The sequence below is a fragment of the Artemia sp. Qi Xiang Cuo genome, chromosome 19, assembly GCF_049724085.1.
Source record: "Artemia sp. Qi Xiang Cuo chromosome 19, ASM4972408v1, whole genome shotgun sequence".
Taxonomy (NCBI): Eukaryota; Metazoa; Arthropoda; class Branchiopoda; order Anostraca; family Artemiidae; genus Artemia; species Artemia sp. Qi Xiang Cuo.
In genome coordinates, this window is record NC_142812.1 from 36,707,018 (window position 1) to 36,732,696 (window position 25,679).

The window sequence follows — 25,679 nt, forward strand, 5'->3', positions numbered from 1 at the left end:
GCAAAATTTTCAGGCCAAATTTTAACAAAATTGTCATTTATTAACAAACATTTCAGTTTATTAATAAATTAGTAATGGTACTGGTGCATTATATCTAACCCAGTGCTATAGACTGTACAAGGAAAAACCAGACAAACGGGTATTTGCTAGATAAATGGATTGCGAATCGTGATTACTTATCACAATTACAATATTTAAACTGTTGTTTTTCGTGGTTGAGGGGGGGGGCGAAGGTACCTAGGTTAGGTTACGTGTTTAATATATGCTAAGCTTTACCCCCAGCTCCCCTAATGTGCAAATATAAAGCCCAAATTTGTTACTAAACTATTATATTTTCATCCTATTGTAAACCTCTATTTAAGTTCTTTGTATATGCCCTTTTATATTGGCAGATGTAATGGTTTACGTAAATTCCAAAGATAGACGATAAACGTTGGTACATGGTCTTTATTAAATAACGTGAGACTGCACATAGAGAAAATAAGGTAGCACAAGAACAACTAGCTACGACGGAGGCGAAAGATGGACTCCCTTTAGAAATGAGCGAAGAATGTAACTTTCCTGGAACGGAAGTTCCAGCCCTGGGAACGACCCCTTTCCCACGACTAGCTTTTAGTCCCAAGAGCTCCCCCCTGGACCGCTATCGTTGACGCATAAATGCCCAACTAACTAGGAAAGGAGATACCCAGAAATGCTTCTCGAATTGATGTTAAATACTTGACAGAGTCTCCCCCCTGTTTTAAGTTTACTTTCAAAAATTTGGCTTATCCCCTTCTCATTAAACCCCCAAACTTTAATTAAATTCAAAACAGTGCCTTCCCAAATTATTCACTTCTCACCTACTAACATTCTACAGCATGTACTAGTAAAAAATTACATAATACAAACACTACACAATACTTGCATAAGTAAAAACTTACATAGTATAAACGGACCACACTAACAACAGTAGTCGGAAACTGGATATTTTAACACTTCATTTTTCTTTGTATATTTTAAAATAGACTTGTTCCCCATACCCCTGAATTTGATGAGGACAAGGAAAGTTGGGATTATGTATAAACTTTGAATTAGGGCAAAAGGAATGACCGGGAAAGGCTAATTAATCCTGAAAATACCAGCGACAACTAAATGAAATTTCAGAAACTCTAAAAATCATACCATGCTGCAATGACGTTAAGATATTATTCCCAATAAAATCCTCGGGGTCTTATCGCTGCGGAACGCCTCGGTTTAGACCTATTTGGTTTTTCTCTACTAGCTTGTGATTCGACAAATGGCAGTACTACTGTTGATATCTCTACATAACTATAAGAGCTACGCATTAAAACCATCCCGTGAGGCATCACACACATCTCGCGAGATATTACAACCAGCTCCCTCTCCCTGGGTAGCCAAACCGCCCTGCGAGGAATCAGTACCATCTCTCAGTGCACCAAAAAAACAACCATCCCGTGAGGCATCAGTACCATCCCACGGGAACTCATAACCAGCTCCCTGTTCCTGGGTAGCCAAATCGCCCTGCGAGGAATCAGTACCATCTCGCAGTGCAACAAAAAAACCATCCCGTGAGGCATCAGTACCCTCCCACGGGACCTTAAAACCAGCTCCCTTTTCCTGGGTAGCCAAACCGCCCTGAGAGGCCTCAGTACCATCTAGCAGTGAAACAAAACCATCCCGTGAGGCATCAGTACCATCCCACGGGACCTCAAAACCAGCTCCCTTTTCCTGGGTAGCCAAACCACCCTGCGAGGAATCAGTACCATCTCGCAGTGCAAAAAAAACCATCCCGTGAGGCATCAGTACCATCCCACGGGACCTTAAAACCAGCTCCCTTTTCCTGGGTAGCCAAACCACCCTGCGAGGAATCAGTACCATCTCGCAGTGCAAAAAAAAAACCATCCCGTGAGGCATCAGTACCATCCCACGGGACCTCAAAACCAGCTCCCTTGTCCTGGGTAGCCAAACCGCCCTGCGAGGAATCAGTACCATCTCGCAGTGCCTTCTCATTATCATTGAGTCCAAATTTCACCCTCGTCAGCGCAGAAAGAAATTCATCGGAAAAAGAAGACGTGTCTCCTTTCCCCACTATCTGTTCATATTGTATTGCAACCTTATACGCATCACCTAAACAAAAAAAAATTCTGCACTATTCTCTAATAAATACCGTTTGTGGGACGGTCTGATCCACTTCTTGAATAAATTTAGAGCAAATCTTCCAAGAAATACATCATCATCCCTGGCTTCTAAGGACACCCTAAATGACCTTCCTAATTTTTGCCTCCTTCTATAGAATAGATATACCCTTTTCCTTAAATTGAGCCACGCCTACAAACCCTGCAACCATTTTGCCTACTATTTTGCCTGGGGTATATACTACAAGTAATCCACCTTTTATACTTGACAAATTTATAATCGTGGGATCCATATTCCCAAAAAAGGAGCGAAACAACCCCTGGGCAAAAAAGGGCGCAAATCTTTTGAATCAGAACAATTTAAAAACCAAGGAAAATTTTTTTTTTTTTAACTTTGCAAAAGAAACAATTTTTGTAACTTTGTAAAAAATTTTTTAACAAACTTAATTATTTTTCCACTTTCTGACTTTGTGAGTGGCGTTATTACTAAAAAAAAGGTTCAATTAGCGATCCTATTACTTGGGACTGTTGAGGCTGTTCTATTGGAGGATTAATTGGGGTGGTGCTCAGGGGAGTTGGAGGGTTTGTTGGGACCCATGTCTTGATCTTTTGAAGGTAATCAAAAAGTTCATCTTGATCGAAATCAGGATCATTTGGGTCAAATAAAAGAGGTGGAAATATGCCATTTCCCCTCCACTGTATTACAAAATCAAAAGCAACCTTTTTGTTATATCCAGTTTCCGCCGGATCGAGAATAGGAATAAAAACTGACATATTGAGATTAAAATTTGAAAAGCAGCTATTCTAAAAATTTAAATATTTGTTTTAAACACCATTCTTTAATTACGGACGCTAAATTTTGGGAAATAACTTCACTTCTAACAACAACGGTCTAATAAAATTTACTGGGTTGTTTAATCGTGGTAAATCACTTACGAAAGATAGTCCTTTCCAGATCCAATTGTAGTTGGTTTCGATTAAATCACTAGCGTCAAATGTAGTCACAATTGAGAATTAATTTTCGATTATTGAATTCAAAATGTTAAATTTTGGTTTAAAACTGTCAAATGTAGATCACACGTCGACTGTATAAAATCAGGTAAAATAAACCACCAACCGTAGAATCGCTAAGTGAAGGTAGAAATCAACCGGAGACTCTCAGTTGTAGAAATTTTAATTAGTAGGTAGAAGCTATCGCGAGGGAATCCATATTAGGCATTGTGTAAAAGCCTATTTCAAAATGTTCATTTAAAAGAAAGTGTTTCTCAAGAAGGCGCTTTGAAATGAAGGAAGTTCAATAGCTCGTAACGTTTCGATGTCTTATTAATCAGTCTTTTGCAGTATTTGCAGCTCAATATCACAGTCTGGTAGCGGGCAAAATACTCTTCAATATGTTGCCAGTATTTAGCATAAGATGTCGTAAATACTTATAACGGTCACTCAAATGTCACTTGGAGGTTTCCACTAGTGATATATGCTCCACTAGTTTTAACCGCTTGCCACCACTCTGTAAACCTCTTTTTAGGTCCTTTCTACATGCCCTTCTATAATTGGCAGATGTAATGGTTTACGTAAATTCCAAAGATAGACGATAAACGTTGGTACATGGTCTTTATTAAATAACGTGAGACTCCACATAGAGAAAATAAGGTAGCATAAGAACAACTAGCTACGACGGAGGCGAAAGATGGACTCCCTTTAGAAATGAGCGAAGAATGTAACTTTCCTGGAACGGAAGCTCCAGCCCTGGGAACGACCCCTTTCCCACGACTAGCTTTTAGTCCCAAGAGCTCCCCCCTGGACCGCTATCGTTGACGCATAAATGCCCAACTAACTAAGAAAGGAGATACCCGGAAATGCTTCTCGAATTGATGTTAAATACTTTACACTATTTTATTTTATTTCATTAGCAATAACAGAACTTGACTTCTTTCGTGTATAGTGGTGGGCTAGATATAATGCACAAGTACCTTAATAATTTATGTTTTAATAATTTTTTAGTTTATTATTTTAACTATTTAATTATTATTAATTATTTTAATTATTGTAGTTTAATTATTTTAATTAATTTTGTTTTATTAATTGATTAATAATTTAATAAATAGGCTATCTTAATTTATTAACTGCTTCTCATTTATTAGTTTTTCTTAATAAAAATAAAATTTCTAAAATTATAAAATGACTATAACCGCTAGATTGTTTATTTGAAATGTTGTGCCCCTGAAATTTCCGCGCTTGGGGCAAGTGCCCCCTCTGTCCCTCCCCTAAACTTGCCTCTGGCACCCCCCTCCTCTACTCAGAATACTTCATTATATATATCTGCGCGCGTGCCTGTATTATTCCATCGTGAATTTTCGTTTTTGACCCAGATTTTCTTGACACAAAAATGATTTAAAAAAGAGGAATCCTCCTCGATCAGTATGCTAATTACATTTTAATATCTTCGCTTACAGTTCAACCATTGCAAACAAAACCAAATTGTCAGACAAACTAATTGAAGTGAGAACTGATCATAATTACGAGTGTTAAATACCGTTTAGTCAGATACGGAAAAATTATTGGCCATCTGCCTCCTAACAGCTGGCTCGTTGGAGCCAAATTTCTGGTCGGACACTCCATTATCCATTTTATAAAGAACATTTGTCAAGTACTATACAACCGAGTAAGTGATGACATTCATTAATCAGCTGGTGGGCTTAGGGAGGAATAAAGTAAGAATTATGGTTATAAGAATAGGTATCAGACCAATCAATAAATCGTAGTCGTGGTAAACACACAAGTTTCAGTCATAAATTAAAAAAGCTTCGCTTGTTAGTCTAAATGACACTTTGGAAAGCCCTAGATCTTAAGAAACTGGAGAGAGAGAAGCTAATTAAAGAGCCAATTTGTTTTGAGTATTTTAACGTGAATTTTTTTCTCTCAAGTGTCTCATTTTTTCATCAATGCTCCGTCTTTTCTGCTACTGACCGTACCATAATAATTAAAGCTTATCATAGCTGGCAAAAAAGAGATGAAGCGAAGCACAATTTTTATTTATTGAATGAGCCAGATTTGGATTTGAAGGCTAAAATGCATGATGCGTAAATTTTTTTTGACTTAAAAAAAGTCTTAAATACATGAGCATTCAAAGAAACTTTATGTGAGGGGGGGGGGGAGACAAGCCTACAATATTTTTACTGGTAAATATTTTAAAAGTAGCCTTTTAGTGCGGAAAAGTGTCACATTTTAACGAGTGTTAAAAAAGTTGCATTTTTATGTCAATCTGTTTTGCTTCATCAGGAAGTCCAAGGAAATCCCTTTGGATACCATAGTTTACGTGAACTTGAATCCATAGAATATATCTTGCGATGAAGGTAGGGGGTAGAACAGCTTTTTAGTGGAGTTAATATGAAAAAACCACCCCATTCTACCCTCACTGGTGTCAATGCACGAATGTACTAGGGGAGCAATTTTTCAGGTTTTTATCGAATGAAAATACCAGAAGGAACATAATTTTAAAAATCTAGAGGGGAAAAAAATCTAGGGGCAAATGCTCCTTCTTTTTCCCAATTCACTGCCTTGTCTCTGGTAGGCAAGTTCCTCCACGGTCAGAATTTTTGTATGATTGTCATGGCTTAATGAACACATATATAATACAATTCATTTTTTTTTAGTTTAAGAAGCACTTGTGTAATTAAGAATGGTTAAATGGCTACACTGTATTAACTGACAAAAAAACTGACAGTCACACCACTCCAAATTGCGTACTGACACACAGCGTTGTCACTATAACCATTTGATTTTTACTCGTTTTGGGTTAAAAAATTTACTAGATTGGCTTCCGTTTTACTAGATGTTACCAAAAAATCGCGTGTGTCGCGGCTTTTGCCGTGACATGTGCAATGGTGTGTGGAATCTAGTAAATACTTTTTTCATCAAAATGGAAAAAAAACTAAAAAGTAGCTTAGTGCGTATTTTTTTTTTCTGCTTGTGTAACATCTTAATATGATTTCTTTTGGCCATTCGGCTTATTTGCTTTCAAATTTGTAAGAAATGTGTTCCTAGTTATTCATTAGGTCCAATTAGTTTCTTCCAGACTCCTAATTATCGACAGGCTCGGCCTTACTCCATAGTTTAACCAACTTTTCTGAAAGTTTTTAGTTTCAGTAACACTTACAACTAACCTTCACAAAAATTTCAGGTACACAAAAAAAAAAAACGACCACGAAAAATGAAATTCAAAGTAAAAAAAAAAAATAATAAAGCCCGATTCGACAGACCAAGTTCGACTTTTTCAAAGCTTAACCGCCGGTCCTGCACCCTCTTCTGTTTCCCAGGTACCGGGTTCGTTCGCGTTCATCTTCCATTTTCTGCATCTATCAATCAGAGCGGGCGGAATCTCCCACTCCAAAACACATATTGTGTCTCTGAGGCAGAGTTGCTTGGAGTGCATGAGAGCTCCAACTGTGTTGATATTTAATCGGTTTTCCCCAGTCGCCTTGATAATATTTAAACTGGAAAACTGCCGCTCTGCACCAGCTGAAGCATGGGACAAAGCACAAAAGGTCAACATAAACTTGGGGAACACTCAGAACATGGCTTTCCCATTTCCATCTTTTAGTTTGGGAAGCCTCTTCCAGAATGTCGGAGGACACTCCAAATCTGATTCTGATACTATTTCTGAAATAAATTCACTTTGGATTTGGATTTCCTTGTACTCACTATCAAGGTCTTCCAGCATCTTCATCCTCTCCCCTTCCTTTCTGCAGTCTCTAACAGCAACATGTTTAAACCTCTGTAGAAGAGGGAAAAGTGACATAGTTTCGTTGCTCATAGCTTTCAGCGGATCCAGAAGTTCTGAAGATGTAAGAACAGGGTCATCCAGTCTTATCCTAGTACGGATCTGCTTAGCAAGTTCAATAAGATAAGCAAGGCAGGCTTTTCGAATAGCTTGCACACAGTGTCATCAATCTTCCACTGACAGGCTTTCAAGGTGCAACTCGGTATTCATCCCAAGTCTAACATTTTCAAGCTTCAAAAAGTTTTCAGGACTGCTCACGTTCAGGGAAGTAAAGTTACCTTTGAGCTTCTCAGGACGAAGGAAACACAGCAGAGTAGACGAGTAAAGCTCATGGGTACATCTCAAAAGGCAATAAATCCTTGTTCCGTATGACTGGAACTCAAGGTTTAACTTGTTGATCTTTGCCAGTATATACGAGAGGAAGTACAAGTAGGCCTTATTCACACCCATATCCATCGCACTTAGCAGCTTTTTGGCTTTATCTCTTGTAAAGCTGTCCGACAATGTTAGGGACAACTCTGTCAGATAGAAATGCAAGGCTAATCTGTTCAAGTAATCTGTTAATTCTGGCTTCAAGCGACAACCAGCGCGTATTGCTAATCTGCAGAAGTCTGTGGTTGGCAATTTCACAAAACTACTGGAAAACCTTCATTTCCAACTGTCTCTTAGGGCTTGCGCTTATGAAGTTGATGAGTTCCTTCACGAAAGTTTTGACTTCAGCAGGTAAGTGCATCGCTGCAGAAAAAGCACACAATGCAGCAGTATGGCAAGTGCAACCAAGGACAACCAGCTGCGGATTTTTACGCAACAGCTGGGCTGTGAAGCCGTTTTTGCGCCCCATATTACCAACGCATTATCAAGACCAAGCCCAATCATATTTTCTAATGGAACATCAACTTTCTTAAAGTACTTTCTCAGATCCTTTTGCCCACTTGCAGTTGCGTCGTCCACCTTTAGTAGTGCCAGGAATTCTTCCCTCACGGTATTCTCACTGTCTACATACTTCACATTAACAACTAGGGACTTTGTATCTGTTCTGTCTGTACTTTCGTCGGTGATTATTGGAAAAAGGTTCTTCTGAAAAACAAATGCTAAAGTATTCTTTCCATGAAATCCTACAACATTTTAATAATGCCAGACAATTCATTTTGCTTCATTTCAGTATGTTTGGCTGTAGCTGAATCCCCAAAAGACTTTTTCAAAACGGGAACAAAGTATCAATTTTTGTCAAAGAAATATCTTCAGCTGCAATCCATGCTGCAAGGCGTAATTCAGCAGCTGACACAATCCTATCGCTGTTCTCTTTTTCTTGCCTTTTCTCGTTTCCAACTGCTCCCTCAACTGTCAGTTGTCCCAATGATGCTTTTAAGTTCTTCTTATGAAGCTAGCTTGTTGCGTGATTCTTCATGACAGTCAAACTTCCCATCAGTTTTTGCTGACAGTATCTGCAATAGGCCTTTCTGCTTCCGTCTGGCGATTGAATAAGGAAAGGTTTCAGCACTGAATCAGTCAACCACTCTGGTCAAAACTTCTGTGCATAGTGCATCTTCTTAGACTTGTGACCAACAGACTTCCCCCGAGTCTCTAAGTCCTCCGTCAGATCGATTGTGGCAGATGTAGATGCAATTTCATCGGATTCCTGCAAAACAATGCTTTCCAAAATTGCTATTGATTCTTGAACACAGTCCAGCCCAGTTTGATAATGGTGCTGATTAGCAAGATTAGCTATCCCTATAGTGTAAGGTGCCTGATAGAACCAGAATAGACATTAAAAAATGAGTTGTTCATATCCTGTATCTACTGGGCAGCATTTCTGTAACTTTACAGTACATGTTACTGAATAACATAGATTGAGAAATGATTTGTTTTTGGTTAATTTCAAATATAGGATGATAATGATATATTTAGGAAATAATCATACCATTTGACTCAGAGTTTAATACTGTATCCAAATATAGCAATCGTTTCCAGTGTAAACTCATCCTCTAGATTCTATAAATGAAGCTTTTAAGGGGGACAAAGGGATTCAAGGGTGGGCTACAGGGTTGTAAGTGTGGTGGCCTAGACCCTGAACTCCAAGTGAGCCAAAAACTAAACTGAAAATAGGGTTTTCTATCTGAGAATATGGAATCTCCAGGCTTTTTAAAATTTCTGGAATTAATATCCTCCAGAAATGACTGTTATATTTGGACTGAGGGTTGAATTTAGCAAAATTCTATTTTAACTACTTTTGGGTCACTTGGAAAGGGGTTAGGTTAGGAAAATGAAACTTCCAGGGTAGGGTCTACAGGCTAAAGTATGTCTGGGAATGTATTTTGAAGTATTTACCTCCACTCCTCTCTCTAGAGGGTCCTGAAATTTGCCCACATGGCAGGTGTATACCCATTGAAATTTTGACAAAAGAATATTTTACCTTAATTTTCAGTTATCAGTTTCTTTTTCTCTGGCTTTAGCTCTGAAAATACAATTTAAGTTACTTGAGTAGAGTTTAAGTCATATCAATGTTTTATTTTCAAAATTTAGGAAATGTATTAGCATATCTTTAAAACCTTATAAAGCGGGATTGAGCAGTTGTGAAGCTGAAAACAATTTTGTTGTAATTCATTTAAGCAGAAGATCTATTTTGCTAGGTTTCACTTCTATAACTCATAGATTTTTTAAGGTCACCAAAGGTCAGGACCCACTAGAGGGAGAAATGGAGATAGGTACTTCAAAATACCTTACCGGGAAATATTTTAGCCTGTAGACCCATCCCTGAAAGGGAGCATTACAAGGAAATACAACTAGCCTAGAGGAGACTTAAGAGAAGGATAAGCACAAATGAGTCATTCCAAAAACACTTAACAGGCATTCAGCCTGCAAGCATGAGGGCTTTGCTCAACATACCTTTTATGACTAATCGCCTAGTTATAAAATTAAAATTTCAGATTCAATAAGTACAGACCTTGATTAAAAAAACAGATTTCAAAAATGTCGAATTTCACGCCAAAAGACTTGAGCAGTTTGTCGTGTTTTGGGACCACGGAATAAATGTCGTAGGAACAGTAAGACAACAGTCAACCGCCTCCGGTACGTTTTCCCAACAAAATGCTTTCAGATGAGGGTAAAATAATTACTAGATTTTTGCAAAAATTTACTAGATTTGTTTGATTTTACTCGATCTGACCCCCATTTTACTAGATTTACATGGTGGATATGCTTTTTACAAGATCTAGTAAAATTTTACAAGTGGTAACAAACCTGCTGACACACCTTCGTCTTGTTGAATCTATGCCATTATTTTCTGTAAAGGGTAGTGTGTTTTTCCTGACTAGCCCTGCGTGATAAAACTGGGTATCTTCTACAACAAACTTTACACAAATAAAAACTGAAAAAAAATTGGAAATTTCCGACTGTTAGAAATGAATAGTAGTTAGCACAAGGGAGGGTTCTATAAGCATCCAGATACAAATTTGTAGCCTGTATAAAAATTCCGATACATAGTTACATGCGTTTCAGCTGGACTATTTCAGAGTGACAAAAATTACTCCAGTTTACAAATTTAACGCATTTAGGAAAGAGCAAAACTTTTAAACATCCTTAAAGACAATAGAATGCAGAAAAGAATTTGACGGTTTAAGGGAATAAACTATAAATCTCAGTCTGACAAACTGTCACATAGTGTCCTTTGAATCACCAATGGGGATATTCCACAAGTGGCTCCACCTTCTACTTGGATTTATATTATTTTGATTTCTTTTTGTTTACGTCTTTGATATTTACGCTTAATTAATAACCTTTAATCTGCCACCAACTGTTTGACAGATTTTGTTGGTTTTTGACTCTTAATCTCGAAATTGTACCTCCATCTGATGTTTTACCTTGGGATATAATTTCTATTCTTTTTTAAGAGACCAAAGAATACATCCCCTCCCCCTTTCTTCCAATTAATGTTCACACTTTAGAATATTTTAGCTAAATTCTCAACCTAAAGGGGGTGAAAGATATGGCAGTTTATTTCCTCCGGATGAAGCTCCTACTATCACTCTTGTTGAAGAGTATTATCAGTTGCTAAGTAAAAAATAACAACCCTGTTTTTACAATTCTGTTTGTTTCCACAATTTCAATACAATTGCCTTTTAAAAACATTTTCACTTTTAGGCTGCAAAAAAAAATTAGTTTATTTAAATTTGGCACGAAGCGGCGGTTTTACTCACTTAATTTGAATTGAGTCAAGAACTTCAATAAGTCAAATAAAAGTAAAAAATTAAAAACATCGATTTTCGATTCTGATCACTCTTGTTGAAGAGTATTATCAGTTGCTAAGTAAAAAATAACAACCCTGTTTTTTCAATTCTGTTTGTTTCCACTATTTCAATACAATTGCCTTTTAAAAACATTTTCACTTTTAGGCTGCGAAAAAAAATTAGTTTATTTAATTTTGGCACGAAGCGGCGGTTTTACTCACTTATTTTGAATTGAGTCAAGAACTTCAATAAGTCAAATAAAAGTAAAAAATAAAAAACATCAATTTTCGATTCTGATCACTCTTGTTGAAGAGTATTATCAGTTGCTAAGTAAAAAATAACAACCCTGTTTTTACAATTCTGTTTGTTTCCACTATTTCAATACAATTGCCTTTTAAAAACATTTTCACTTTTAGGCTGCGAAAAAAATTAGTTTATTTAATTTTGGCACGAAGCGGCGGTTTTACTCACTTATTTTGAATTGAGTCAAGAACTTCAATAAGTCAAATAAAAGTAAAAAATAAAAAACATCAATTTTCGATTCTGATCACTCTTGTTGAAGAGTATTATCAGTTGCTAAGTAAAAAATAACAACCCTGTTTTTTCAATTCTGTTTGTTTCCACTATTTCAATACAATTGCCTTTTAAAAACATTTTCACTTTTAGGCTGCGAAAAAATTAATTTATTTAATTTTGGCACGAAGCGGCGGTTTTACTCACTTATTTTGAATTGAGTCAAGAAATTCAATAAGTCAAATAAAAGTAAAGAAAAAAAAACATCAGTTTTCGATTCTGGTCGTTAAATACAACAGCTCTACTGACTTTGAGACGTGAGGTTTATTATTGCTATGTTTTAAAAGCAAACAAACGGAAATGAAAAAAAAAATCGATTAGTCTCTTTTCCTCGAAATAAAACGTTTTGAATGTGACGCTAATTAGTCTAAACAGATGTGTTACTGAGTAGACAAGTTCCTGAAGAAAATATATGCTTCATCTACATTTTACTAATATGACCTAAAAATAGCATGCTGAACATCAGCTTTTAAAAACTGCCAAAATTTTACCTAATTTCTTGCATCTAGCATATTCAAACTTCACTCACTTCTCCAGAGCCATTATATGGCAGATCAGGCGTCGATAGGTTATTGGCAACGTTTCAGTTGGTGGGTCTTTTAAAAGAGGCAGGTAGCAATGCAGCAGCTGGAATCTAACCACAGGCCTTGTACTGCCAAAAAGAGCACTAATCCACTGTGCTACCACAGGTAAAAGGAGATGAAACAAAACAAATTTAATTACACGAAATATATTCCTTTTCCCAGAAAAAAAAACTGTAGAATTTTTGCAGTTTGTATAAAAAAAAGTTTTCTTTTCCTAAGCATCATTACTCAAGGTTACTTTTTTAAAATAATGTCTATTTTGTGGACATGTTTTGTCCGTCAGAATATTGCTGCTAGTTTACTTTTATTGAAGGGGTCTAATAAATCTAATTTTTTTTCAGGGTTTAACCAATCTAATTGAACTGGACTTGGGTGACAATCTTCTGACATCCGTGCCAACAGGAGTTCTAGCAAATCTTCCTGCACTGATGAGGCTGATTCTTTCTCGGAATACTATACAGCGAATACAGTCAGGTGCATTCAAGGCATTAAAAGACCTAACTACTTTAGAATTGAGTCAGTGTGAAATTTTAGAAATAGAAGACGGTGCATTCCTAGGAATGAAAAATTTAGAATGGCTTAAGCTGGATGGCAATCATATAAAGAGTCTGAACGGGCAGAAAGTGTTACCTCGCTCACTTCACGGCATTGATTTACATGGAAATCCTTGGAAGTGCGACTGTAAATTAAGTGGGTTAAGGAACTGGTTAGTGGAATCGAATGTTCCCAACGCCATAGAATCAAAATGCTCATCTCCAGAAAGACTAGAAGGTAAACTTATTCGGAGCATTAATAACATCGATTTTGCTTGTTATCCAGAAATAACGCCTTCTAGTATGTTTTTGGAGGTTGCTGCTGGAAGAAACGTGTCTCTGAATTGTAAAGCACAAGGTAACCCAATACCACATTTACTCTGGTATTTTAAAGGAGAGAAACTTATTAACACAACAAATGAATATGGCCATTCTTGGCATTTATTAAACTACAGTGATGATTTTGAAGCTAAAAGTGAACTGTTTTTGAGTGAATCAACGGATGCTGAAAATGGTACATTCACCTGTGTTGCAATTAATAGAGCAGGCTCGGCAGAGTCGAACTTTACTCTCAGAATCATTACTAAATTTGAAGAGCCGATAACGCTTCCTTCCTCGTTTAATTATGTATACGTTGCTGTAGGTGCAGCAATAGCGTTTACTCTCATAGCAGTGTTAATATTAGTTGTAATTTTTTGGCGTTGCTGTTGTCACAAAGATAGACGAAAAAGTATTAAAAGTAAAAATTTGGTTACAAACGAGAGTAGGGATTCTACTTTAAGTAATATATCTTCAGAAAAACCAGTGCATATTGAACTAAAGCCAAACCCTGATCTAATCAATGATACAACGAGTGACTCTAATTGGACAGTTCATAACGTTTCAATAAATGATGTTAGGTGGACTCCAAGTGGGAGCTCCATCCCAGCTCAATCTCAAGCATATTTCAAGCCGTTAGATATATCAAGTAGTGATTCTGGAGGGGCTTATGGTGCAAGAGCATGTTCTTCAATGAGTGAGGAAAAACATTTAGACCGAGAAGGATATCCTGTAGACTATGGACTCCCGCGTCTTGCAAAACCTGACCCAAGAAATCCTTATACTATCCAGTCTGTATCAAGCTACCCACCAGAAGCAATGTACAGTTGCAGCTATGGCCAAGTCTGTCTTCCCGATCAGAAGTATTTTGAAACTTTAAGCCGCATGAATATAGGGTGTGATGTGAGCAGTGACTCAAGATACAAACAGGAAATTCCTCTTCGAGAAGAATACGTAGTGTATAATCAAGATGTATATCCATCTCCTCCTGAAGGGTACAAAACAATTTATCCTAGTCAAACTCTAGTTAGACAAGGTACACCTCAAAAACTGTCAAAATCTCATGAGCATCCTGGTGAAAGACCTCCGCATGAAAGTCCAGACGAAGGATATGATGAATCAGGAGATGGGACCGAGATTTGATTGAAAGTTACTGCGTTAAAAATCCCTAACCGATGATTGCATATTTTAGAAAAGAATATAATATATTTTGTTTATCTGTGATAAGTGGCTTGAAACAAATAATTAAAATTAAAAAAATTATGCATGAAACAAATTACGATTCTTCTAACTCCTCAATACAAAGTTTTTTATTTCAAGATTTAGTTTTTTGTTTTAATATTGTATTGTGTTTAACCGATTTTTTTTTACCTAAAAAACTGCTTTTGAAAAAAAAAGTGTATCATCGAGGTCTTTGAATCATTGAGTCTTTTTTGGCAGCTTTTTTTTTATATATTTCTCTTTGATATTGGTTTGCCATGTCAAATTCACTATAGTATATCAAATTATATTCCAGTTGTTTCTCTTTTGTGATAGGGTGATGTGTCCAAACCCCACAATGTAGGTAATGTGCCAAAACACCAAAATGTCAAATCTGAAGACTTCAAAGGTAGGGGGTGGATTCTCTCTCTCCCAATACTTTCCCTTAGCTCCTTCTCCTCTCCTCTTCAACATGCGGGCCTGGACTTGGTATCATGATGAGATTAAAAATAAAGGAAGAATAAATCAAATTGTCCATTTCAATCAAAGAACCTGGCCCAACGTAAATAATAATCAAATGTTGCTTCAAAATATGTCAGAACAAAAACAGGATAATTTTTTCTTTAAAGAAGATCCGCTGAATATGTAAGAAAAATCGAATCAGATTTGATAACCTTTGATGTTAAAAAATAAAATAATTGTGTGCATTAGAACGAAACAATACTACCTCGATCTGTCGGTCTGTTTGGAATAATTACCTATTAAGATAGCTAGCTGTTATTTTTCCGGCTTAACAAACAAAATAACAACACATTTTTACATAATTTATCTGTCTTTCATGATTAGAATACTTGAACACTTGGGAAATGTAGCACATAAACTTAGCATTAAGCCGTAGAGTTAATGGAATGGAGTCCTGTTTATAACAGATTGCTAGCTGCTATTCGTCAAGATATTGCCAGCTGGTGGAGAAATTAAATTCAGTTTGACTTCAAGATTTTGCTATGTTAAGACAGAGATGGGGCGAGACAGAGATCCGAAGAATAAAATATGGATATACTGATGATCAAATCCTCAGTGGTACATGACGGCCCTACCTTTCGAACTTTGGTCATTGCAGGGAAATAAATGCCACTCAATAAAAAAAAGAAAGACAACATGATTTCAAAGAAAACCCAAGGGACCACGTACTACGGAAGGTTGTGTACACCAAACGCTCAGAGTCAAGATTATAGACAAGGTCCTGGAACTTCAATCTGAGTCCTGAGGACGTGAGGCTAAGCAATAATTGCGATAATTTTTATCGGAGAATTAAGAGCCAAGATGTTTGTTGGGATAAGGCATTATTGTAGAAGTACAGTATTGTCATTATAGAAGGAGCATTGCTTTTCTTGAAAAATATCCTTTATTTTTGTAACCTTTGGGAGTCGTCACCTTCCCGGCCCTCCTTCAAAAGGTCTTCCGGCGTCCAAGGAAAAAATGTCATATGTAACTGCAACAGAAAATCAGTGTTGCCAGAATGAGTGCAGTTGTGCCATTTGGACACCTCGGGTAGTGGCTTTGTTTGAAATTCTTAAATCAGAAATGTTTCAAAATGATTCTTTAATTGTAGCTTTGGCATGTTTCGCTCAGAAAATGATTGTTTGGGCGTTTTTTCGTTTTTACAGCTGCACTACGTTAGGCCATGCGTCGAGTGCCACTTTAGAGAATTCTTAACCCGTTCGGAATAATATTCCTCTTTTTTACTACCACTTTTAATAAGGCATCAAAGAGGTTTTTTCAGGGTTTTAACGCAATATTATTAAAAAAAAAAAAAGTTCTGGTATTTTGCCATAAGATGGGATTGTAATAGGAGCATTGTGTTAAATTATGGAGGGCTGATAAGTGAAAATCACAAACTTAAGCTAATGAAAAAATACATTATAAAACAAACAACTGTATTTATCATGATATTATTTCTAAATATAATCAAATATTAAAGATAAATTACCTAGTTATTACTCGTCCCAAAACAAACGTAAAACCGATCAGTTTAACACGTGGGTTTTAAAGTACTATCAAAACAAAATTTTATTAAAGATTCAATATGATTTATATTTAAAATTTGGTGTTTAACGACCAGTCAGGGGTGGTTTTCGATCTAGTCAAGGGGGGGGCAGCTGGCCCCGGCCAGGATTTCTGATATTTGACATTAAATTCCTTTTAACATACGTTTTTACACTCCTGTGGTATATCTCCTCCCCCCCTAGATTCTGAGGCTTAAAACCAGTGTCACTAATACAAATATTAACGAACTTCATTTCAGTGTAACTCCAATCCCTATACACTGATTTACGTTAGTTTTTTTTAAGTGTTTTCCTATTCTGTTTACCATGCACAAGGGATTAAAAAGCCTTTCTCAAATTGATTTTTCGAAAATCGTCAAAGTGCTCTAACCTTCGATACTATCTCACAACCGAATCATTTGAAAATTTATAAATTTACGTTTGAAAACTAATACCTGCAACCTCAAGATATCAGTCTTTTAAGCATGCTGTTTTTTTTTACACTTTAATACTATTATATGGTTAAATGTTTTAAAATAATAGTTTTTACGAAGCTATACACAAATCTAGAATAGAATTTATCAGAAAGTTTGGTTTAAATGTCAAAATTGTAATGATTCAAAATAATTCGGTTCAGGGACATAATGTCCTAACTAATATCCTAATAAATCGGAAAATAATATCCTAACTTGCATCTAAAATTCAAATGGCTCACCTTTAAATTTAAGTGCAAGAAAAATTTTCAAATTCGGGATAAAGTAAGTATACTGAATGGTAGCTGTGAAAAAAATATTGCTTTTAAAAACTGAATACTTGTTTGAACATGGGAACCAGGGAATGAAAACTACAGTTCCCTCCCTAAGGTGACTTGTGCAACAAAAGTTCCTTTAATATATTACAGAGAAGCTTTGAAATAGGTTAATTATATTCTTAATAGCAAAGAAATAATATTTTTTTTTTATTTTCCACTTTTAAATGGACATATGAATAATTCTTGTATTTTTATATATTACTTAATTTTTGCTGCAAAATTTTGCATAGAAATAAGCGACAACTCCACAAAAATAAGTGACCGTCAAATGTAGAACAAAGTTTGTGTTTTTGGCCATCTTATGCCCCCTCCCCCCTCCATAAATAATTTTCAGGTACCCTTTGCTTCTTGTGAATCGGATTATTTTCCTCTTTGTATGTGGTTATAAATAATGAAAGGATTTGGGGCAGAATATTCAAACAAAAGAAAAAAGTGGACTTTTTTTTTAATATGAATGATCTTCATTTAGATAAATATGTCAGAGCAGCCAGAGCTGTTATAATTGCGCCTTCTCTTGATATACCTAAAACCTCAAATTTTTTTACTATGAATAGGCTATGGTAATTTCCTAAGTCAGTCTGGGTTCGTTTTGAAGAATATGTTTTCTGTAAATTTAAAAGTAAAACTTTTTTTCTTTGCGAAACAAAGAAAAGGTGCAGTAAAAGCAGGCACTAGTTACTTGACCGTGTATTAATGGAAGCCTGAATACTTTTATATTCCAAATTGATGTTGTTACTAAGCTTGTCATTGAGATAACCTTCTGGATACTTAACAAAAAGTGTTAATCTTTACAGATGGCAGTGCGTATCACAGCATGTTACCCAGGTTATTCGTTGTTAACAAACCTCAAAGATATAACATTATTACGTGATATAACATACTATCATCGGTGTAAAGATGCAAGTTATACATCAGCGCAAATTAGACTTATTTATCCGCAATCAATCATTCACTTTCTCAATTTGAAGCATTAGTTATGTGACAATTGTTACTAGAAATCGAGTATTTATGGTTCTAATGCGAAATAACATAAACTAACTAAGGAACGACCTAGTCACCACCTAATATTCTTTTTAATAATGATGGACTGGGTCTAATTTTCTCAATTAAATGACATATATAACTCGTATCACCGCTTCTATATACTCTAATCTTTGGAGGAACGAGAAGTCACTTTTAAAAAATGTGATTGGTAACTCAAAACAAAAATTGTATATAAAGCTTCAGCTCACTATTAGATCCAGGGCAATACATACTTTTGTTCCGATAGCTTGACTTTTGGCGGACATTTTGGAAAAGAAGTTCTTACAGATATTTAAAGAATATTTTGTACTATCAATTAAGGGGCAAACTAAATGTAAATTCACAACTTCTCGAAACAGTTTCAACCTACCTTAAACTACTAAAATAAAGCTAAAACAAAATCTGTTGATAAATCTATCTTCAAAAAATAACGATTTTGAGCTTTAATATCCCAAAGGATTTCTATACACGAAATAGTGAGCAGTTATCAATTTCAGTTAAGCTATTTTGCCTTTCTTTGATTTTTTTTCTGACGAATATTTGTTTAGCATCCATGCAACCCTTTTTGAACATTTGTAACTCAACTTTTACCCAAACAGTCTAGCAGATTTCTTCTCTAAAAACAGTTCCTACTTCCATATTATGCGTGACTTGTATGGAGAAAATTAACCTCAAAGAGCTCTCAATGAATTCTAAAAAAGGGCTAATTACAAAAGTTTGTAGTAGATACTGAGCAATTTAACCCAAAGAGGAAGGCAAACCTTAGTGCTTCAACATGAGTGCAGTTGAAACTGAAAACTACTATCCTCGCTGGTAATGCAGAGTTGCTCACCAGACCTAAACATTAAAAACAAGTTTACTTCAATCCGTCAGAATATGGATTTTCACTCTGTGTTTATTTGAGTGTAACTCGAAATTTTATGAAAATTGGAAGATTGTATTGTTTTAAAACTGTTTTTTCGATTATAGAATAGTCAAGACTAGGCTAGTATGAAGAACCTAAGTCAGCTATAATTTATAGAAATGTATCTAATATGCCCTTTTGTGTTAAGCTGTTTTTTTATTTTTGGCTCGACGTAAAGTAGATTTAGTAAAAGAGTGAAAAGAACACCAAGCTTTTTATTGGAATTCAAATACTAAACTTAATTATTTTGATTGGTTGAGGTAGGTAGTGTTGATCAGTTTTTCTTCAAAGATCGACTAGAGTTTCCTCTCGTTGTCCAAAAGTTGGGTTAGAGTTGTAGTTCAATTTGGTCCTCGTTTCAATTCTGTTGGTTTTTACCTTTTTTTTACTACAGGCTTCACGGCTCCATCACAGATAATGATTGGCCCTGGTAATTACCACATTTTCTAACACTGACGTCTTTGTTGTACCTTCTCTTCAACGCGTCAAGCGAAGGATTTTCCGGGATTACCTCTGCCGGCAATCTATTCCTTGTGGCAACCGATCGCCGGGCAAAACTTGTTTTCCGATATTCTTGGCGGGGAGTACTCTGCTTAAGGTAGTCTTGACTGTACTTCGGCGAGTTGATCGCAAGGGCTTTGTTCTATCAGGAACAAGCTTCGATAGCTACTCTGATGGAGGGTTATACAAGTACTTGTAGAAAACCAACATGGATGCCACATCAAGACGTTCCTGGATCAACTTTAGGGTTTTGCTTTCGTGTTGCCAGAGGCTGCTGCACGCACTGCTCTATTTTCCATATGTTGGAGTGGAGTGATGTGGCTTTTTTGTGCACCAGCAAAGAGAGGACAGGCATATTCCATGACAGGTCTGATGCACGAATTGAAAAGTGGCAGAATCATCAGGGAGAAGACTTTTGCATCTTAGGATAACTCCTAACTTCTTGTAGCAAGAGGATCTAATTTTACTGAGATGCTCAGTCCATGAGGGATCCGAAGAGAAATTAAGTCTAAGTAGGCGCCGTGTATCAACTCGCGTTATTGCCTCTCCTTTGAAGACGAAATCAGGATGAGCCCTCATATTACGCGCCTTAGAAATTAGGAGCACTTTCGTTTTCGATGCATTAAAACTTACAAACCATGCATCTGCCCACGCCTCAATTTTCTCCAGGTCAGTCTGAAGCTCCTTGTGGGGTTCACTGGGATCTTCGTCTTTTGCGATTGATGTTTTTTTGTCGTGTCATCAGCAAAGTGGTGAGTTTTTTTCGCAAGGTTGTCCCCTAGGTCGCTTATGAACACCAAGAAAAGAGTTGGTCCAAGAATACTTCCTTGTGGTATTCCTGATAAAACTGGATGTTCTTTTGATATGAAGCCATCGAGGAAAACTTGCAACGATCATTAACGAATAAAGTCAGCAAGCATCTCAAATAGTCGACCATGAATTCCATAGGCTTTCAGTTTGCAAAGAAGTCCCTTGTGCCATACACGATCAAAAGCTTTAGCGATGTCAAAGGAGAGAAGGCGAATAGCGTGCCCCTGAGAAATAAGCTCAACCCACGCTTGATAATTTGCAATCAGACAGTCTAACGTACACCGTTTTCTGCGAAAACCGTATTTCATGCCCGCTAACTACAGATGTGACTCAAGGTATTGGCAAAAGGTTTTATTAATGACGCTTTCATAAACTTTACCTACGCACGACAGCAGACTTATTGGACGATATGATCCTACATTAGTAAGGTCAGACTCTTCCGTTGGAACAGGGACCACACGAGCAGTTTTCCAGGCTTTCAGGATTGGTCCCGCTGCAAAGCATTACCTAGAGAGAGAGGCGAGAGGACCAGCACGTTCAGGGGCACATCTTTTAAGGATGAGATTGGGAATCGTGTCAGGTCCTGAAGCTTTGGTGACATCCAGCTGGCTTAGCGTTCTGAGCATTTTCCTAATAGTGATGTTAACACTGGTGATTTTTGCATCTGTTCGTGGCGGAAAGGGGAGGGGAGACTCCGTCCTCATCAAGTTGGGAGGCCCTTGAAAAGGCTTGTGCAAGAGTATCAGCCTTTTTCTGGCCTGATTGGATCATGGTCCCTTCAACATGAAGCGAGGAAAATTGACGTTGATTTAGATGACGGTAGGGCTTCTTTGACGACCCTCCACCACCGCTTTGCTGGGGCACTTTTCAGTTTGTCTACAAACTTGTGCTTGTAATCGGATCTAGCTTGACGTACAACTTTAACAGACTCATTTCGAGCGCTAATAAAAGCAGCCTGGTCCTGGTCTTAGGTTTTATTTTTGTCTCTAATATTGGATGTCGTAGATTGTTTCCGCTTTTGTTGTTTTTAGTTTCTTTGTTTTTGACTGAACATGATTATCAAGTCTTTCATTGCAATTTCTTTCCTTTCTATTGTTCAAATTTTGCTGATTTAGGGATCAGAATAATTTCTTTATTTCATTGTGCATATTACCTAAGAATTTTTCTTCTTTAAGTTCCTTGTTGGTGGAACAGCATCTAGATTAGTGATAAATAAATATGTTTTGATTTAACTTTTTTAATAGCAAGAAAAAAAAATTGTCAAAGTTCCCCAGAAAACAATGGATGACAAAATGGTCCTAGTTTGACTAGGTTTTAAGAGTACTTTGATATTCATACTTTACTAAAAGTGAGTTTTTTTCTTTTGATGATTGGAATTCCATAAGCAAAGGCTCTTATTTGCGTCAACCTGAACTATTTTAGCATATCTTGTATGATATCCTGGTCAGGCTTCTGGATTCCCAGGGGGGGTGATGCATGGGAACCTTAGGGATTTCACATAAAATAAGCAATATCTAATAGTAATTAGGCTCTGAAAATAACGGTTTATAAAATATAATTTCTATCCAAAACGGGAATTTTCTGAAGTCACTAAACCTACTGAAAGCTTAAGTATTCAAGACACTTTGAGGCATCAGATTCATGTAGTAGGAAGGTATAAAAAAAATAATCAAACCTAAAAATTACGCTATATTTTGAAATCGGAACTGTTGAACCGGCTATGTTACTCTTGTAAAATGACTCAATTTGTTTCTTATATTTTTCAGACTTCAACAAAACAACTTGAATATAATAAAATCTTTTCACTTAAATAACAAAAATGTCTTGTCTAGTGAATACTTAGGCATGCAATTGCCTAAAAATAAACATTAAATTAAGAAGTCGTATTAAAATGTTCAGGAAGCGCCTTAAATCGCATATAAAAGCTATCTTTTTGAGTTGAGCAGCTATTGAAAAACTTAGCTCATTATAACCAGGATTTAGGTGTCGCTTGAGAATTAACTGGACAGAAACTCTATGCATTTTACTAATTTTGGCCCCTATTCTGAATTCTCTAAGATTATCTATTGAAACCCGATCCAACTGCATACAGCTAGTACTATTTTACACAGCCTAAACTTTTGATAATACAAAATGGATAAATTTCCTAATCCATTTTCACCATTATAAAAGACTGCAAATTTCATTCTAAATTGATAATACTAATTCTGGCTATTCCAACTTCCGAATATCCACATCACGAACCGATTTAAGCCTTTGTCCAAATTTTTATCCAGATTATGCCACCAAAAGTTAGTGCTTTAGAAGTTATTCTAGAGGTTTTGTGTTCAAAAGTTTTTGTGCGTGACTTTGACAATAAAATGAGAGGAAAAATAACCGTGAAAAGTTTGGAAGTAAGTATAAAAATCATTAAACGTAGAACCAATTAAAAAGTTCGTTCAAGCCTTTTACTGGATTGTGGCCTCTTAACATCGTTTAACGTCTGGTAATATTTGTCAAAAGAAAAATGACTAAAAAAATTAAATATCGTGTTCCTCTCAGATTCTGAAGGCTATATTTGGTCAGCTTCAGCGAGCCTGTTTTTACAAGGATCTATAAATCGGCTACAAAAAAATTCAATTTGGAACTAAAGAAACTGTCAATGCAAAAACAAAAAAAAAGTAAACACTAGATTACAAATATTTTTTTGATTTTTGTTCGCCAGTTGTATGCGAAAATAAATAGTGTCTTAACTTCTGTCGGTTGTCTTTGCTTCCTAAACATAAGCAGCGCCGTTTGTCCTCATTGGCTAGCGCAGTTTCCACTGAGTAGATATCGGTCAGTGTGTTTGAACTGTGTTAAACTTACCAGTCAGTTGAGCATTCTTAAATTTGCCAATCTACTCTACTTTTCTAATTTAATCTAATTTGGAAATATAATCTAATCTAATCTAATTTTTTTCTCTCTCTAGTATCAGGCTTCGTAGTGCCGTAGATAAACAATATGTTGGTAGTGCTGGCAATTATGTTGCTTTATTGTTATTATTATTAAGTATACTTGTAAGCAACTAAGAGTACATTCCTTAGAAATAAGCTCTGTTGAAAGGTCATTGCACATGGAAACAATATATCAAACAAAGCTTTCCCTGCGGTGTTTCTAGCAGAGAGTTCTTCACTGTAGATAGTCCTGACAAGAAGTACTATGGTGAGAGTTCTAATCAGCTTAGCTCTGCAAGGCCTGAGTTCGGACAGCTCCTTAGTTGGAAGATTGTACATATCTTTCTAAAGTGAAACACTGACGTACACTCCACTTAAAGGACTCTTTCAACAATTGATGTTTGTTGGTAAAATATTTGTTCCATGTTGTTGCTCTGACTGGTCAATTTTGGTTTCGTTCTTAACTTATCTTTTTGTTCTGACCATAGTTGACGTGATTTATGTTCGATTTGCCAAGTGTGACCCCCTGCCGACACTATAGGATATTTTTAGTGCCCAAAAAGTCTTTTTGATGATGTTCGCAGTCAAACAAGGAACAAAGAAAGCAATCAATAGGATAATTGTCAACAACAAAGTCACTTCCTTCAATCCAGATATACCAAACCGGGATTAAATCAAACTTGGTCTCGTCCTACTTTTTTCCAAGCCACTTGGTAGGCTACTTGAAAACATAAACTAACTGAAATATCAAGGTTTTTTTGTTCTTGGAATGCGGCACAATCTTTAATTTCTAGAATGGGTTCGAAGGGTGCCCCCAAGAAAAGTTCAGGATCGGGACCCTAGAAGAACATTTTCTCACTGTTTTGAAAGATCCCCTGCTTACATTTCCTCCAAGAATCTCATCAGTTTTCACCTAGTTTAACGGCGACCTAGATTTTATTTTTATTGTGTATTTTCGTTTTTTATTTTTAAACGGTCTAAATAATTACGTGAAAGAATGAAGCCATATAAGATACGCAACAAATACTTCTAATCCTGCTTTTTGTTGCAGTAAAACAAATTACTTGAGATGCAAAAAGAATATAGTGAGCCTATAATATTCAAGTTACCAAAGTCAAATGCTTTGGGATGAGCATAGAGTGTGCATGACCAAGGTATAGCATTCATACCAGCATAGAGCAGAGGTTCTCAACTGATTTTGGACCTTGTCCCACCTAGGCATTTCTAAAATCCTGATACCCCCCCCCCCCGCAGCATTTAAATTTTGTTATTCAAAATATTACATGTATTCAGCTGAAGTGAGCTTAAAAGGTCATTAACTTGGTATCTTTTTTGGGGTCGTCCTTTAGGCATTGTTTTCACTAATGAAAAATATTGTCTTAATGCAGCACCTTTTTAACAATGTGTAACGTAATTGCAGTACTATCATGTATCTTGTTAGCTCTTTAAATTCATTTGAATGTGACATCATTCACAAGAAAAATATTTTTTTCAAAATTAAGGCTCAGAAGTATAGTTAGCCAAAGGGTGACATGCTGTCCATGACTTTTCAAAATATTGCCATACCCCACCGGTGGGGCCTCCGACCCACGTTTGGGATCACGGGCATAGAAGGATGAGGTATTATGAATGAATTCATTGCAGTGGTGAGGGAACCCCCTAACGTAGTCTAAAGTAGTGTAATTTACTTAATTAACGTAAGATTGCGTTAATTAAACTTGCTACAAACGCAAGTTTATCGGAACAACCTATCCCCCCCCCTAGAAAAATCCTGTATCCGCCCCTGATTCAATGAATAGTTAAGCTAAAAAAGATGAGTGTTTCGGTAAAATAAACAAAATATAAAAATAAAACAACAAGACAAACAGCTATAAAATAACCGTAAATAAAACAACAAGACAAATAAAATGAACTAGAAAAAGAAAACAAAATATTAGAACAAAAAAAAACAAAACAAGAAACGTCTTTATGATGTATTATTCTTACAGTGTAATTTATTAGCCAGAAAAACAATACCATTTTGGAGTAAATATTTAGTCAAATCTTTTCAATGGCTGCAGAAGTTCCTAATCTAAATATCTCATGAATTAAAGAAGCCTTTGTTTATTACAGTGCATTAGTAACTAAAGGAGTTGTGTTTCTGCTACTCTTGGCAACAGAAAATATCTAAAGGCCGTTGATTATGATCCACTATTCCAAATTATTAATATTATTGTGCTGTTGTCAAACTGGAAACCATGGGATAGTAGGAAATCAAGAAGCTTTTCGCTTTACAAAAGATGCTCAAAAGTATTCGAGGGAAAAGTCTTCTATCATAAGAT

The 25,679-nt window shown here is 36.2% G+C and overlaps 1 protein-coding gene across 1 annotated transcript in view; it reads left to right on the forward strand.

The window, feature by feature from the left end:
• Positions 1–16,007, forward strand: part of LOC148940795 (uncharacterized) — a 53,037-nt gene extending 37,030 nt beyond the window's left edge. Inside the window, exon 3 of the mRNA XM_089105189.1 lies at positions 12,640–16,007. Coding sequence (XP_088961315.1) covers positions 12,640–14,292 — 1,653 coding nt within the window. The 3' untranslated portion in view covers positions 14,293–16,007. The remainder of the gene's footprint in view (positions 1–12,639) is intronic.
• The last annotated feature ends 9,672 nt before the right edge of the window (positions 16,008–25,679 follow it).